We start from the raw sequence: 18,004 nt of genomic DNA, 5'->3' as shown, positions 1-18,004 counted from the left end.
TGTTTATTGTTTAACCTATTAGTACCAGTCAGCTACAGGTGATATCTTTTATTGCTTCAACCTAACCTAACTAAACCAAGCCAAACCTAACCTAACTAAACCAAGCCAAAACTAACCTAACTAAACCAAGCCAAAACTAACCTAACTAAACCAAGCCAAAACTAACCTAACTAAACCAAGCCAAACCTAACCTAACTAAACCAAGCCAAAACTAACCTAACTAAACCAAGCCAATCCTAACCTAACTAAACCAAGCCAAAACTAACCTAACTAAACCAAGCCAAACCTAACCTAACTAAACCAAGCCAAAACTAACCTAACTAAACCAAGCCAAAACTAACCTAACTAAACCAAGCCAAACCTAACCTAACTAAACAAAGCCAAACTTAACCTAACTAAACCAAGTCAAACCTAACCTAACTAAACCAAGCCAAACTTAACCTAACTAAACCAAGTCAAACCTAACCTAACTAAACCAAGCCAAACTTAACCTAACTAAACCAAGTCAAACCTAACCTAACTAAACAAAGCCAAACTTAACCGAACTAAACCAAGTCAAACCTAACCTAACTAAACAAAGCCAAACTTAACCGAACTAAACCAAGTCAAACCTAACCTAACTAAACAAAGCCAAACTTAACCTAACTAAACCAATTCTAACCTAACTTTACCTGATTTAACCTAACCTAACTAAACCAATCCTAACCTAACTAAACCAAGCCTAACCTAACTAAACCAAGCCAAACCTAACCTACCTAAACCAATTCTAACCTAACTAAACCTGATTTAACCTAACCTAACTAAACCAATCCTAACCTAGCTAAACCAAGCCTAACCTAACTAAACCAAGCCAAACCTAACCTACCTAAACCAATTCTAACCTAACTAAACCTGATTTAACCTAACCTAACTAAACCAAGCCAAACCTAACCTAGCTAAACCAATCCTAACCTAACTAAACCAAGCCTAACCTAACTAAACCAATTCTAACCTAACCTAACTAAACCTGATTTAACCTAACCTAACTAAACCTAACCTAACCAACACAATAGATCACTCCTACATTATCACGTCTAACGACCATGTATACATAATGCTGGTATACAATGATGAACTGAGTTGATTTAATATAATACTAGTACAGTCATTATACCGATATATACAATTATACTATATACAAGTACACAATCATTGTACTAGTATATATTGTAATAATACAGTACCAGCAAATACAATCATCATACCAGTATATAATTCATTATACGTATCAGTATATGCAGTCATTATACTAATAGCATTTAGTCATTATAACAATACAGTCATTATACCAATACAGTCATTATACCAATACAGTCATCATACCAATACAGTCATTATACCAGAATACATTCATATATCAGTCACTCGGTAGTCATTATATGAGTACACACTTATTATACCAGTAAATTAGTATTCATCATCATATATCAGTATACAGTCATCATATCAGTATATATAATAGTCATATCAGTATATATAATAGTCATATCAGTGTATACAATAGTACATAATTATAATACTGTATTACACAATTCAACCAGAGCGGTAGAGCGCGTGAGAGGCTTTGACTTACAACCAAAACACCAAAGAAACTTATTATCCCAGTGTATTTATTAACATATACCAATAATAAAACAAAATAAGTTATAATTGACTATAATAGTGAATAAAATACATAAGTGTATTATCACTCCTGACGGATACAGTATTTTTACACGTGCAGGGGACTATGCCAAATGGGTATAATACTTATTGTCAACTTAATTTAAACTAGATTTTATTTATATTATTTGGTTTATAGTAAGATAGTATTGTATTGGAGTGTTGTAGTTTGATAGATATGTGAGGGGGGGAGTGTATTAATGGTTGTATTATGTAGATGGGGGTGGTGGTATAGATTTGGCAACAGTGGCACGAGGTGGAGGTGCGTGGGGGCCGACTGACTGAGAGGGACAAGTGCACCACTACACTTGTCGGCGTGAGGTCCTGTGGTGGTGATGTCCGTGTGTGTGCCATAAAAACCCTTTCTTCCCTCTGCCGGAATGTCGCGCAGAAAGCAGAAATTTCCCGTCCACCTGAAGAGTAAGTGTTATATAGAGATAATTATTGTTTAAAATGAGGAAAGAATGATGATAAATATGGTAGAGTTGTGGTTTTGATAGTGGGTACGTGTTATGGTAGTGGCAGGTGTATGATGGTATAAAGAAGACCACTGACCTCTTCTCTCTTCTTCCTCTTTATTCTTCTCCCTCTTGGATATTAAACCCACATTACCCTTTATCATTAACCTCATCACCTGATAATAACACGTGTAATTAATGCAACAGAGGGCAGTGTAATTACGTATGGGTAGTTAAGAAATAATTGGTAACAGGCATCTTGGACTAATGCCCAAAACTGACCAGCCAGTGATCACAAGTTGATTTATTTCCTCTCGTGTGTATTATTATTGTAATTATTGTCATTGTTGAGATTATTACTATAGTCTTGTGGGTAATAAATGTAATTCTTTTGAGGAGGAATACATAGGTGGTTATTTCTCTTCACAACTGATTAATAATAGCTAATTGGTAACTACGTAATATAATCTGTTGGTTATTAATGTAATTGTTTTGATAATTGCAGTAGTTGTTATTAGTGTATGGTTAAGCGAATAATTGGAGATATATTTTGTTTACGTCATAACAAGTAGAATGTATATAGAGAATTAATGTAATAACCTTATAAACGTAATGTGGTAATTAACGTTATTAACTTATTTGGTTTAGTAATTTAGTAATGATCTAGTGAATTATTGCTAATTTTCATAGACTTTGAAGCCCAATTGACAATACATTATATTTCTGGGTCAGGTAAAGGATATGAGTGTTCATTGTGTGTGTGTGCGTGTGCGTGCATTAAATGTTTGGGTACGGTGTGTGTGTGCGCAGTCAACTGTTTATGGATGTGTACAGTGTTTGTGTATCATTGTACATTATGTTTGTAGAGTGTACCGGTACAGTATATTTGTATGTGTACATAGTATGTTTATTTGTGTACAGTGTATGTTTGTGTACATATATGTGTGTGTGACTAATTTTGCATGCGTTTGTAAAGTCGCCTTTCATTACTGGACAAACCTTTCCTAAAATTCACCAAACAATTTATTCAACAGCTCGAAATATTTGTCACTTAGCAAGAAAAACAATAGCTTTATGAACATTATATATTTAGCTGTTTTAAGTTAATGAGGAAAATGGTTATATAAATTTACATATATATGCCGTAATGAGGTAATGATTTTAACTTAAGTTATTTTGTTCGGCCTGTGGTTGTAGCGTTTACTTTGGAATGTTAAATTTTGTTATTGAGTTAGTTCAAGTTTGGTTAGGTTAGTTATGAATTGAAGAGTCAAACGGTTTTATATTGGATTTCAGAATTTGTAAAGTGTAGATAACGCACAATAAATAATGTCTAATCTACAGTACACATATATTGCGTTGAATTACGAAAACGCGTAAAGCAGTCCAGCATATACACTGTACCAAAAGGTCAAGTTAATGTTTGTCAATTATCCTTAAGTTTAATTTTTCCTATTAGTTGTACGTTATCAGTGGTCTGCGTGGGGTAGTGGGTGATGCTGGTATGGGTGGATGAGATGCTGGTATGGGTGGGTGGGATTGGTGGGTGATGTTGAAATAGGTGGATGGGATGGTGGGTGATGTTGGTATGGGTGGATGGGGTAGTGGGTGATGCTGGTATGGGTGGATGGGTGCTGGGTGATGCTGGAATGGGTGAATGGGGTGGTGGGTAATGCTGATATGGGTAGGTGGGGTGCTAGGTGATGCTGGAATGGGTGAATGGGGTGCTGGGTGATGCTGGAATGGGTGGGTCGGGGTGGTTGTGGGTGATGCTGATGTGGATATAGGTGCTTATAGGTGGGGGTGGGCGGGTGGGTGGTCAGAGGACATTCCACCCACCGCCACCTGGGTGTACCAACGCTCGTTAATCCGGGTTTCTCCTCACTCTCACGTATCCGTTCAACCGCTGTGCTTCCAACTGGACAAAGCATAACCGAACTATACCATATATTCTCTTGGACCAAATATACCCCAGCGTTTACAAGGTTCAGTCATATTACTAGTCTTGTTATAGTGAAAGTTTGTATTTTGGGGGCTGAGTAAACTTTAATTTTCAAATTAAATTCCACTGAACAAATTCTAGCGAAACTTTTATTTACTTTGTCTAGATTAGGATGTGATTTGGCCTTTTTTTTTGTAATGCTAAGGAGAGGTTAGAAACGAGTTCATTGGTGGAGAACTGTGTCCGCCTCCCGCCTCTCGACCAAGGAAAGCCCTAGATCCGCTTCAGCTCGTGCGTATGTGGTAGCAATAGCACCCACGCCCTCCAACGCACCAGCTTCCAAAACATCATCACCACACGCCCGTACCAGCTTCCAAAACATCATCACCACACGCCCGTACCAGCTTCCAAAACATCACCACACGCCCGTACCAACTTCGAAAACATCATCACCACACGCCCGTACCAACTTCCAAAACATCACGCCCACGCCCCCCCACGCAGTGACTTAATACGCTGTAGCCCCTTGAATTTACAGGTATATAAAGACGTGCGGTAGAAAGTGCAACACACACACACACACACACACACACACACACACAAAAGTTTACCATCACAATTACAGGGAACAATGTGTAATATTTTGAAATCTTGTACGAATAATTTTGAAATATTTCTTTTGAAAGCGGTAGCAGTTGTCTTAAAAAACACCCGGCTTCGTTAATTCTTACGTCTAATACTCTTCACATTAAAAGAGGTTCCTGATTATGCTTAACTTTGCCTAAAATATCACCAGAACATAGAAAAATAACCCCAGTGTTAAATTAAATCAACGCTTAACTAGATACGTATAGGAGTTAAAGCGACTATCTGTGCAGGTGGGGGTCGATATGCTCCGAAATTTTAAGTGTGACCAGTGATAACCCTCGTATACCAAAATTTATCGTCGATGGTCTCACAAAGTATGCGCAGATAGTTGTTCTAGTTACTGTACGTACGGCCGAAATAGCTGAAAGGCGAAGTGGCCAATATTCTCCAAACAAGCCAAATACAGTAGATATGTTTTCTCAACACCCGATGACACTTTTAACCAATAAGATTCCTGTCCCTACTGATATGGGTTAAGTGAATGTATATAGGCAAGGTAGAGCCACAGTGTAATGTTTGGGGTACTCAAAGTATCCAACCGGGAGCGAACTCGTAACAATGGTTTTTGTAAACGCCTTAGTTAAGGACGTTCAGGTGACGAGCAAGTCGAAGGGAATGGTTGAAACCTGCCTTTTGGCGCATTCAATATTTATTGATGTGGTCAAAACATGCAGGGAACAAGGCGTTCATTAGTATTACATAGTGATCTATCTGATACATAATTAGTTACTCTCAGACGAATTCATCTTAATTACAATTGATTATTAAGCAGAAACGAGTAGGCATAATTAGTCCACAATATTTCAGTACTGAGGGGTATGTCATCACTTTGGCTGTACTTACAAGTGCGGGTCAATGCGAACCAGTATGGTGTTCCAAGGGACAATAGTACTGTGTAAATTGTTCCAGCACAAAACTGGCCAGGATTGGGAGTTGGTGTTCACCAGAGGGCTGGTCCTCACAGCATCACTCGAGAGAGCGATCTGCATCATGGAGGCCAGGCGACCACGCCACCCTTTAAACATATACACTCAGGAGAATCAGGGCGTCTTGTTTGTGCAGGTCGCGTGTGTTGGGGGGGGGGGGCGCACGTGGTCGCAGGCTGATAGATTTAATGTTTGTTCGGGTAAGACAACGCCAGCACTGTAGTCGAAGCCAGCGGCGATAACAGTTTTAAATAAGACAAATTTAGATTTAGGCGCGAAATAGGTAAACATTGGTTTGGAAATAGAGTAGTGGACGAGTGGAACAAGTTTGTGTGAGTGGTGTCAGAGTTTTGTGTTATTTTCATAGTAAAAAGATGTCATCTCGAACGGTTGTTTGTTATCCCTCAGAAAACCATGGTTCTTGAATTTCCTTTTATAAGATCCCGATTAGGCTGGCAAAGGATTCATATCCCTAAGTCCCAGGACTTTACAATCATTAACTCGAATACGCCGGATAGCTTCAAACATACAGTACAATAGGTTGGATGGATATATGAGCAATAGGGGTTGGGTGTAAATGGGACTGCCCAGTATGGGCCAATAGGCCCGCTGCAGTTTCCTCCATTCTTATGTTCTTATGTTATTTATGGATGTAGTTTTGAGTTTAACTCTGATGACGTTGGTGGAGTGATCCTTTGAGTTAGCGTGTTGGCTGGGTTTAGGTGTCGTACTGGGGGGGCTAAGTTGTCGTACTCTAGGGGTTAAGTTGTGCTCAGGGGGTTAAGACATCGTACTCAAAGGGTTAAGCTGGTGGTCAAACCGATAGATGCGTTCATTCCTCTTCAGTTGTAAGGAATATTATTAGAGCCCACGACACACACACACAGCCTTCTGGCTGCCAAGCTCTTTCAATAAACCGTTAATTATTATTATTATTATTCACACACACACACACACACACACACACACACACACTGGCTCCTGCCATCATTGGTCAACACAGGTATATTCACGTTGCATCTTTGCCGTGTAACTGATGAAGAGAGAATGAACCATGTTAAGTCACTGTGGTAGTGTCAACGTTATTTTTACTGTTATCTTAGTTTGTGATCTGAAAGGCTAGCAAATTGAACTTATTTTACCTACTTTATCCTAAATTCATTTTAACTTAACCTTCCCTACCTAACCTTCCCAACCCTACCTAACCTTCCCTACTTTCCCTGCCTAACCTTCCCTACCTACCCTACCTAACCTTCCCTACCCTAGATAACCTTCCCTACCTAACCTACCCTAGATAACCTTCCCTACCCTAACCTTCCCTACCTACCCTACCTAACCTTCCCTACTCACCTAGATAACCTTCCCTACCCCCCAGCAGCCCCTACCTGCCCTATCCCTACCCCACAGAATAACACCACAACCCTACCCTAGATAACCTTCCCTACCCTGTCCTACTGCCCTACCTAGATAACTTTCCCTACCTAACAGCCCCTGAATAACCTTCCCTACCTAACCTACCCTACCTAGATACCTTCCCTACTAACCTTCCCTACCTGAATAGCAACCCTACCTAACCTTCCCTACCTAGATAGCCTTCCCTACCCTAACCTACCTAGATAGCCTTCCCTACCCTAACCTACCTAGATACCTTCCCTGCCTAGCCTTCCCTACCCTACCCTACCCTAACCTTCCCTACCCTAACCTTACTTAACCTCACCCTACCTACCATGTCCAGTGAGAGATATTATGGGAAGTATTTTGTCCAATTGCTTGGTACGTGAACCCACCTGTGGTCCCCGAGGGTCTGTGGTCCCCGAGGGTCTGTGGTCCCCGAGTGTCTGTGGTCCCCGAGTGTCTGTGGTCCCCAGGTCTGTGGTCCCAGTGTCTGTGTCCCTGTCTGTGGTCCCCAGTGTCTGTGGTCCCGAGGTCTGTGGTCCCAGGGTCTGGGTCCCAGGTCGTGTCCCCAGTGTCTGTGGTCCCAGTGTCTGTGTCCAGTGTCTGTGGTCCCCAGTGTCTGTGGTCCCGAGTGTCTGTGGTCCCCAGTGTCTGTGGTCCCGAGGGTCTGTGGTCCCGAGTGTCTGTGGTCCCCAGTGTCTGTGGTCCCGAGTGTCTGTGGTCCCGAGGGTCTGTGTCCCGAGTGTCTGTGGTCCCCGAGGGTCTGTGGTCCCCAGTGTCTGTGGTCCCAGGGTCTGTGGTCCCGAGGGTCTGTGGTCCCGAGGGTCTGTGGTCCCGAGGGTCTGTGGTCCCCGAGGGTCTGTGGTCCCTGAGGGTCTGTGGTCCCGAGTGTCTGTGGTCCCCGGAGTGTGGTCCCGAGTGTCTGTGGTCCCCAGGTCTGTGGTCCCGAGTGTCTGTGGTCCTCGAGGGTCTGTGGTCCTCGAGGGTCTGTGGTCCCGAGGTCTGTGGTCCCTGAGGTCTGTGGTCCCAGTGTCTGTGTCCCAGCTGTGGTCCCGTCCCAGGTCTTGGTCCCGAGTGTCTGTGGTCCCTGAGGGTCTGTGGTCCCTGAGTGTCTGTGGTCCCGAGGGTCTGTGGTCCCGAGTGTCTGTGGTCCCCGAGGGTCTGTGGTCCCGAGTGTCTGTGGTCCCCAGTGTCTGTGGTCCCTGAGGTCTGTGGTCCCGAGTGTCTGTGGTCCCCGAGTGTCTGTGGTCCCGAGTGTGTGGTCCCCGAGGTCTGTGGTCCCGAGTGTCTGTGGTCCCCGAGGGTCTGTGGTCCCTGAGTGTCTGTGGTCCCCGAGGGTCTGTGGTCCCCGAGTGTCTGTGGTCCCGAGGGTCTGTGGTCCCAGGGTCTTGGTCCAGTCTGGGTCCCTGAGGGTCTGTGGTCCCCGAGTGTCTGTGGTCCCGAGGTCTGTGGTCCCGAGTGTCTGTGGTCCCCGAGGGTCTGTGGTCCCTGAGGGTCTGTGGTCCCCGAGGGTCTGTGGTCCCTGAGTGTCTGTGGTCTCGAGGGTCTGTGGTCCCTGAGTGTCTGTGGTCCCCGAGGGTCTGTGGTCCCTGAGGGTCTGTGGTCCCGAGTGTCTGTGGTCCCTCGAGGGTCTGTGGTCCCGAGTGTCTGTGGTCCCTGAGGCGTGGTCCCGAGGGTCTGTGGTCCCGAGTGTCTGTGGCCCCGAGGGTCTGTGTGTGTCCTGAGTGTCTGTGGTCCCCGAGGTCTGTGGTCCCGAGTGTCTGTGGTCCCTCGAGGGTCTGTGGTCCCCTGAGTGTCTGTGGTCCTCGAGGGTCTGTGGTCCCCGAGTGTCTGTGGTCCCTGAGTGTCTGTGGTCCCTGAGTGTCTGTGGTCCCCGAGGGTCTGTGGTCCCCGAGTGTCTGTGGTCCCCGAGTGTCTGTGGTCCTGAGTGTCTGTGGTCCTGAGTGTCTGTGGTCCTGAGTGTCTGTGGTCCCTGAGTGTCTGTGGTCCCCGAGGGTCTGTGGTCCCTGAGTGTCTTGGTCCGAGTGTCTGTGGTCCCGAGTGTCTGTGGTCCCGAGGTCTGTGGTCCCCGAGTGTCTGTGGTCCCTGAGTGTCTGTGGTCCTCGAGTGTCTGTGGTCCCGAGTGTCTGTGGTCCCTGAGTGTCTGTGGTCCCTGAGGGTCTGTGGTCCCCGAGTGTCTGTGGTCCCCAGTGTCTGTGGTCCCGAGTGTCTGTGGTCCTCGAGGGTCTGTGGTCCCCGAGGGTCTGTGTCCCTCAGTCTGTGGTCCCAGTGTCTGTGGTCCCAGTGTCTGGGTCCCCAGCGTCCCGAGTGTCTGTGGTCCCCGAGTGTCTGTGGTCCCCGAGTGTCTGTGGTCCCTGAGTGTCTGTGGTCCCCGAGTGTCTGTGGTCCCTGAGTGTCTGTGGTCCCTGAGGTCTGTGGTCCCGAGTGTCTGTGGTCCCGAGTGTCTGTGTCCCGAGTGTCTGTGGTCCCGAGTGTCTGTGGTCCCGAGTGTCTGTGGTCCGAGTGTCTGTGGTCCCGAGGTCTGTGGCTGAGTCTGTGGTCCCGAGGGTCTGTGGTCCCCGAGTGTCTGTGGTCCCGAGTGTCTGTGGTCCCTGAGTGTCTGTGGTCCCTGAGGGTCTGTGGTCCCTGAGTGTCTGTGGTCCCGAGTGTCTGTGGTCCCGAGGTCTGTGGTCCCGAGTGTCTGTGGTCCCTGAGGGTCTGTGGTCCCCTGAGTGTCTGTGGCCCTGAGGGTCTGTGGCCCCGAGGGTCTGTGGTCCCGAGGCCCAGGGCCCCGAGTGTCTGTGGTCCCCGAGTGTCTGTGGTGTGGTCCCTGAGGGTCTGTGGTCCTGAGGGTCTGTGGTCCCGAGTGTCTGTGGTCCCGAGTGTCTGTGGTCCCGAGTGTCTGTGGTCCCTGAGGGTCTGTGGTCCTCGGGTTCTGGTCCCTGAGGTAGTCCCGAGTGTCTGTGGTCCCCGAGTGTCTGTGGTCCCGAGTGTCTGTGGTCCCGAGGGTTTGGTCCCTGAGGGTCTGTGGCCCCGAGGGTCATGTGGTCCCAGTGTGTCCCGAGGTCTGTGGTCCTCAGTGTCTGTGGTCCCGAGGGTCTGTGGTCCCCGAGGTCTGTGGCCCCGAGTGTCTGTGGTCCCGAGTGTCCAGGTCCTGAGTGTCTGTGGTCCCGAGGGTCTGTGGTCCCCGAGGGTCTGTGGTCCCCGAGTGTCTGTGGTCCCGAGTGTCTGTGGTCCCCGAGTGTCTGTGGTCCCTGAGGGTCTGTGGTCCCTGAGGTCTGGTCCCGAGTGTCTGTGGTCCTCGAGTGTCTGTGGTCCTCGAGGGTCTGTGGTCCTCGAGGGTCTGTGGTCCTCGAGTGTTTGTTTCCCCAGATCACGTGACCAGGTAATTCATCCGTCCACTAAGTCACTCTGGTAGTACGTTGGTGACCCGTAGGGATGGGGGGCGTGGGTCATGACCTGAGGGAGGCGTGGGTCATGACCTGAGGAGGCGTGGGTCATGACCTGAGGGAGGCGTGGGTCATGACCTGAGGGAGGCGTGGGTCATGACCTGAGGGAGGCGTGGGTCATGAGCGTGGGTCAGACCTGAGGGAGGCGGGTCATGACCGAGGGAGGCGGGGCGACCTGAGGGAGGCGGGTCATGACCTGAGGAGGCGGGCTCGACCTGAGGGAGGCGTGGGTCATGACCTGAGGGAGGCGTGGGTCATGACCTGAGGGAGGCGTGGTCGTGACCTGGAGGAGGCGTGGGTCATGACCTGAGGGAGGCGGGTCATGACCTGAGGAGGCGGGTCGCGACCTGAGGGAGGCGTGGGTCATGACCTGAGGGAGGGTGGGTCTGACCGGAGGCGTGGGTCATGACCTGAGGGAGGGTGGCTGACCTGGGGAGGCGGGTCATGACCTGAGGGGGCGTGGGTCATGACCAGGAGGCGTGTCTGACCTGGGGAGGGTGCAGACCTGGGGGGCTGACCTGAGGGTGGCCGCGACCTGAGGGAGGCGTGGGTCATGACCTGGGGAGGCGGGTCATGACCTGAGGGAGGCGGGCGACCTGGGGAGGGGTCATGACCTGAAGGAGGCGGTCATGACCTGAGGAGGCGTGGTCATGACCTGAGGGAGGCGTGGCTGCGACCTGAGGGAGGCGTGGGTCATGACCTGAAGGAGGCGTGGGTCATGACCTGAGGGAGGCACCTGAAGGAGGGGTCATGACCGGGGTCCCTTTCACCCGGACCATGGGACAACATACCGAGGGAGGTAATAGACTATTGTCAACATGTTCACTGCTGGTCGTGGGTCCTGATGCTCACTTTTTTGTGATGGTTTACTACAAGGGCGCGTAGCCCGGAGGTGGCGTGGTGGTGGTCGGAGGTAGGTGGCCGGGCGGGCCCCTGGGTTGTGGGCTCATCAGGTAGCGGTGATTCCCATGCCCGCCTCTTGCGTCTACCCCGCGGCCGCCCACACACTGGTTAACAATTTCTCACCTTGAGCATCCATCCCTCGGTAAACGTTTCAATATTCTGATGGCCTCAAACGTTTCACCAACTCTGGCAGTATTGTTTGTATTGGTGTGTTTGTCAGCAGAGTCGTCTTGTTTGTGTAGTTAGGATAAGTGTCATTGTGAGAGTGTAGAGTAAAAACACGTGGACGATGTCCAGGGTCCCTTCTCCAGCCATCTCACTCGTCCACCGCGCGCTCACCCCAGGGCATTCACAACGAACAAGTGCACCCAGTCCTACCAACCACCCCACCTGCACGTGCCAGTAAAATAACACCTCAACGCCTTTATATTACTTCGGTTTTACAATTTTTATACTTTTTCTGGGATTATAGACGAAGATATAATTTGCTTTTCATGTAGGATAAGCTTTTGAAGGTTAACTGTAGTGTAGTGGATAACGTGTTGGTGGTGTTGGTAGCAGGGGATGGTATGTGTGCGTGTTGAGGTGGCGGCCGCGCTCTGGTGCCACGTCTCACCCTCCACTCCTCCCACAACTCTTGCGATAATGACATGTACTTAACAGATAGTGAGGATTCCATAGCAGAGGGATATATTTATGGGAATAGCAGTGGATAACGAGGGATTAACGATAGAGCTTTTGAGTATTGGATGTTGATCAACTGGTCCAGAGAACAGCACGAGCAAACCTTTGAGCACGAGTTGGCAAGACCTGTGACACCGACTAGGACAGATCATAGCCGCCCACTGTTGCGTCAATGTCCTGACTACACCCTCCCACGCTGCTCTATAATGCAATCTTAAAACTCTCTTTACTATAAAAACAAATAACGAATGGTAGCAAATCGGTTACAAAGTTGTTTGTTGGTGGTGTGTGTGGGTGTGGGAGTGTGTGGGGGTGAGGGTCATCTCAGGTGCAGGAATCTCGTGCAAGGTGTCCGAGGGCGGCGTTGCCACATGAGCTTGGCGAGCGGACACGTTGTGCTATTGACTTGGGGTGGGTCAGACTGGAAGGGCGGCGTGTCTCAGAATACACACACACACACACCCCTAGACCCTCCTTCGTGACTTCAGAATACAACTTTTAATGCACTAAATATGGTGTGAAATTTCCCTAGATTTCCCACCCACGATTTTTTTTTCCCCGCATGAGTATTAACGTTTGAGACGCAACAAAGTGATGCTGATTATAATTCAAACTTCGGATTGTGTGGTTAAGGGGTCATTATTGTGGTTAAGGGGTCATTATTGTGTGGTTAAGGGGTCATTAGAACAGAATTTAGAGTTGATTACAGTACATAAATTATCTTGGAACTTTAATATATCTTCTCACTTTATATTTAATTATGCAGATAAGTTAAAATAGACATTGCATCAATAAACAAAAAATTACTCAGGCGATAGTGACGTGTGATGCGAGATATTAATATTTGAAGTAAATTAATGAGTCAAGAAAGTTATTAACTGATACTACAGGTATATAAATTAAATAAGTGAAAATAATTGGCTTACTTACCGTAATTGAACACGTGAGGTTAATCTGTGAGGTGAATTCTGTAGACGTGTAATGGGTATTGAAGTAGCTTGTTTATTTTCACCGTTAGTGTCATGGTGTAGATGGTGATGATGGTGTAGATGGTGATGATGGTGTAGATGGTGATGATGGTGTAGAGGGTGATGATGGTGTAGAGGGTGATGATGGTGTAGAGGGTGATGATGGTGTAGAGGGTGATGATGGTGTAGAGGGTGATGATGGTGTAGAGGGTGATGATGGTGTAGAGGGTGATGGGTAGAGGGTGATGGATGAGATGATGGGGTGATGATGGTGTAGGAGGGTGATGGATAGAGGGTGATGATGGTGATGATAGATGATGGTGTAGAGGGTGATGATGGTGTAGGAGGTGATGATGGTGTAGAGGTGATGATGGTGTAGAGGGTGATGATGGTGAGAGGGTATGATGGTGTAGAGGGTGATGATGGTGTAGAGGGTGATGATGGTGTAGGAGGGTGATGATGGTGTAGAGGGTGATGATGGTAGAGGGTGATGATGGTAGAGGGTGATGATGGTGTAGAGTGATGATGGTGTAGAGGGTGATGATGGTGTAGATGGTGATGATGGTAGAGGGTGATGATGGTGTAGAGGGTGATGATGGTAGAGGGTGATGATGGTAGAGGGTGATGATGGTGTAGAGGGTGATGATGGTGTAGAGGGTGATGATGTGTAGATGGTGATGATGGTGTAGAGGGTGATGATGGTGAGAGGGTGATGATGGTAGAGGGTGATGATGGTAGAGGGTGATGATGGTGTAGAGGTGATGATGGTAGAGGGGTGATGATGGTGTAGAGGGTGTAGAGGGTGGATGTAGAGGGTGATGATGGTGAGGGTGAGATGGTGTAGAGGGTGATGATGGTGTAGATGGGATGATGGTGTAGAGGGTGATGATGGTAGAGGGTGATGATGGTAGAGGGTGATGATGGTGTAGAGGGTGATGATGGTGTAGAGGGATGGTGATGGTGTAGAGGTGATGATGTGTAGGGGGTGATGATGGTAGAGGGTGATGATGGTAGAGGGTGGTGATGGTGAGAGGTGATGATGGTAGAGGGTGATGATGGTAGAGGTGATGATGGTGTAGAGGGGATGATGGTAGAGGGTGATGATGGTGTAGAGGGTGATGATGGTAGAGGGTGGTGATGGTAGATGGTGATGATGTAGAGGTGACGAGGGTAGAGGTGATGATGGTAGATGGTGACGATGGTGTAGAGGGTGACGATGGTGTAGAGGGTGACGATGGTAGAGGGTGAAGATGGTGTAGAGGGTGATGATGGTGTAGGGGGTGATGATGGTGAGAGGGGATGATGGTTAGATGGGTGATGATGGTGTAGAGGGTGATGATGGTGTAGAGGGTGATGATGGTAGAGGGTGATGATGGTAGAGGGTGATGATGGTGTAGAGGGTGATGGATGGTGTAGAGGGTGATGATGGTGGTGTAGATGGTGTTGGTGGTGTATGGAGAACACTAGCGAGGGGTCACTGACACTCAACCACCACCCCTACCACAGCTTTACACACCACCACCACCACCACATCACCACCCCCACACCCTCCCCACACCATCACCACCCTCCTCCCCTTCCCACCACAGCTCACCACCAACAGCTTCGCACACCCACCACCACCCTCCTCCCCCACCCACTGCTTCACCACCACTCCCTCCTCCTCCCCACCACTGCTTCACCACACCTCCTCCTCCCCCCCCACACATGCCCCTAACACGTTGGTAGAGGGACAAGAGGCCAGGCGACCTAATCCTCGCCCCCACCCCAAAGACCTCCTCCGCCCACTGCCTCCACCCACTGCCCTCTCCGCCCAGTGTGTGTGTGTGTGTGGTGGAGGAGCGTGGGAGGTTAAGGAGCGTATGGGGAATATGGGCGTGGTTAAGGGAGCAGGCGGGTGAGATGGTGGCAGGTGTGGGCGGGTTTACTGTAGGTGTGGGCAGCAAGGAGGGGAGGAGGAGGGCAAGTGTGGGGTGGGTTAAGGAGCAGGCGTGGGTGAGAGACGGGTGCAGGTGTGGGCGTGGGGTTAGGTGGAAAGGAGCAGGAGTGGTGGGAGGAGGGCAGGTGTGGGTAAGACAGGTAATAGCGTGGGTGTGGGTGAGAGCGGTGGGGCAGGCATTTCCTGGGCTGTTTACAACAATGGGATGCTGTAAGATGCTCTGGGGGAGGAGGGAGGGTGTGTTACTGGGTGTGGGAGAGAGGAGGTGAGGGTGTGTTACTGGGTGGGGGAGAGGAGGTGAGGTGTGTTACTGGGTGGGGGAGAGGAGGTGAGGGTGTGTTACTGGGTGGGGGAGGAGGTGGAGGGTGTGTTAGGTGGGGAGAGAGGGAGGGTGGAGGGTGTGTTAGGTGGTGGGGAGAGAGGAGGTGAGGTGTGTTGGTGGGTGGGGAGAGGAGGTGAGGGTGTGTTACTGGGTGGGGGAGAGAGGAGGTGAGGGTGGTACTGGGTGGGGAGAGGAAGGAGGGGGCATTGGGTGGGGGAGGAGGTGAGGGGTGTGTTAGTGGGGAGAGGAAGGAGGGTGTGTTACTGGGTGGGGGGAGGAGGTGAGGTGTGTTACTGGGTGGGGGAGGAGGTGAGGGGTGTTACTGGGTGGGGAGGAGGTGAGGGTGTGTTAGTGGGTGGGGGAGGAGGTGTTACTGGGTGGGGGGAGAGGAGGTGAGGGTGTGTTAGTGGGTGGGGGAGAGGAAGTGAGGGGTGTGTTAGTGGGTGGGGAGAGGAGGTGAGGGATGGCTGGGTGGGGAGGAGGTGAGGGTGTTAGTGGGTGGGGAGAGAGGAGAGAGGGGTGTTAGTGGGTGGGGAGAGGGAGGAGAGGGTAGTGGGGTGGGGTGTGGGAGAGAGAGGAGGAGGGGGTGTTAGTGGGTGGGGAGAGAGGAGGTGGAGGGTGTTAGTGGGTGTGTGGGAGAGAGAGGAGGTGAGGGTGTGTTAGGTGGGTGGGGAGAGGAGGTGAGGGTGTAGTAGGGTGGGAGAGAGGAGGAGGGGTGGTAGTGGTGGGGGGAGAGAGGAGGCGAGGGGTGTTAGGCGGGGTGTGGGAGAGAGAGGCGAGGTGTGTGTTAGGGTGGGGGGAGAGAGGAGGCGAGGGTGTGTTAGTGGGTGTGGGAGAGAGGAGGTGAGGGTGTGTTAGGGCGGTATAATATGGGTGGGGCAGGAAGGGTGTACACGTAGTAACTCTCCTGTACACTCGGGACACCACCAACCAATGTTAAATCCAATGCTTTATCACCCTGGGTTAAATTATCACCCTGGGTTAAATTATCATCCTGGGTTAAATTAACACCCTGGTTTAATCACCCGTAAATTGTCACCCTGTTAAATTATCATCCTGGGTTAAATTATCATCCTGGTTAAATTAACACCCTGGTTTAAATTATCACCCTGGGTTAAATTATCACCCTGGGTTAAATTGTCACCCTGGTTAAATTATCACCCTGCTGGGTTAAATTGTCACCTGGGTTAAAATTATCACCTGGGTTAAATTACACATCATCCTGGGTTAAAATTAACACCTGGGTTAATACCACGGGTTAAAGTGTCACCCTGGGTTAGAATTATCACCCTGGGTTGAATTATCATCACCGGGTTAAATTATCATCCTGGGTTAAATTATCATCCTGGGTTAGAAATTAACACCTGGTTTGCACCCTGAAAAATTGTCACCCTGGGTTAATATCACCCTGGGTTAAATTGTCATCCTCAGGAGTTAAATTATCATCCTGGGTTGAAATTAACACCCTGAGTTCAAATTATCACCCAGGGTTAATTATCATCCTGGGTTAAATTAACACCTGGGTTAAATTATCACCTGGGTTAAATCACCCTGGGTTAAATTATCACCCACAGGTTAAATTGTCACCCTGGGTTAATTATCACCCTGAGTTAAATTATCACCCTGGGTTAAATTATCACCCTGGGTTAAATTGTACCCTGGGTTAAATTGTCACCCTGGTTGGTATCACCCTGGGTTGAGGAATTATCATCCTGGGTTAGATTATCACCTGGGTTAAATTATCACCCGGGGTTGGAGGGGCAGGGGTTGGGAGGGCGGGGTTGGGAGGTGGGGTTGGGAGGCAGGGTTGGGAGGGCAGGGGTTGGGAGGCAGGGTTGGGAGGGGTGGGGTTGGGAGGGTGGGGTTGAGGTTGCTCTAACGCATCTCATTTACCCACTTAAGCCGCTATACAATTAGTTCCAAAGGCGCTCATGGGTTCTCACCTGTATTTTGTCTGGTGTATTAAACCTAACCCCTATCACTAACCTAACAACAACCTAACCTTAACCTAACCTAGCAGCCAACATAACGCTAACCTATCCGCCCTAACCTAACGCTAGCAACTACCTAACCTAACACCTACTACTTGCTCCTACTCTAACACTATATCCTACTAACAACCTGATACTAACCTAACATATCCTAACCAAATCTAACATTATCGAATCACTTGAAAGATTAGGTTGGTTAGCGTTAGAGTTAGGTTAGCATTAGTTAGCGTTAAATTAGAGTTAAGATAAGTTAGATTAAGTCGTTCCTGGAAAAAACAGCACGACTGAAGCACAGGACGTAAAACACACACACACACACTCTCACTCACTCACGCACACACACCTCTGACTACCGGAAAATTGTTAGCTGTGAGGTTACATTACGGATATTCCTACACTACCAGACACTGACTGTGTGTATATAATAATAATAATAATAATATGTATAATAATAATAATTAACGGTTTATTGAAAGAGCTTGGCAGCCAGAAGGTTGAAAAACTAGTTACATATTTGGGGAATGGGTTACAATTACAAATAATATACAAGTAACATAAGTGACACAAATAAGACATATAATAACTAGATGGGGAAAAGCTCAAACTACAGTTCATTTCAACTTAGTGACAGTGCAAGGAGTAGTGTTTACTGGGAGTGAATACACTGGTTTATTACAAGTTATTGATAATTTTTACAAT

The 18,004-nt window shown here is 48.5% G+C and overlaps 1 protein-coding gene across 1 annotated transcript in view; it reads left to right on the top strand.

The window, feature by feature from the left end:
- The first annotated feature begins 2,003 nt into the window (after positions 1-2,003).
- The window catches only part of LOC121873954 (zinc finger protein 236-like), a 43,935-nt gene continuing 27,934 nt past the window's right edge, over positions 2,004-18,004 (top strand). Inside the window, exon 1 of the mRNA XM_042377836.1 lies at positions 2,004-2,121. Within this exon, the coding sequence (XP_042233770.1) occupies positions 2,082-2,121 (40 nt within the window). The 5' untranslated portion in view covers positions 2,004-2,081. The remainder of the gene's footprint in view (positions 2,122-18,004) is intronic.

Source organism: Homarus americanus, unplaced genomic scaffold, assembly GCF_018991925.1.
Source record: "Homarus americanus isolate GMGI-L3 unplaced genomic scaffold, GMGI_Hamer_2.0 scaffold55640, whole genome shotgun sequence".
NCBI lineage: Eukaryota > Metazoa > Arthropoda > Malacostraca > Decapoda > Nephropidae > Homarus > Homarus americanus.
Note: the sequence above shows the minus strand (reverse complement) of the source record. Positions and strands in the feature narration are given on the sequence as shown.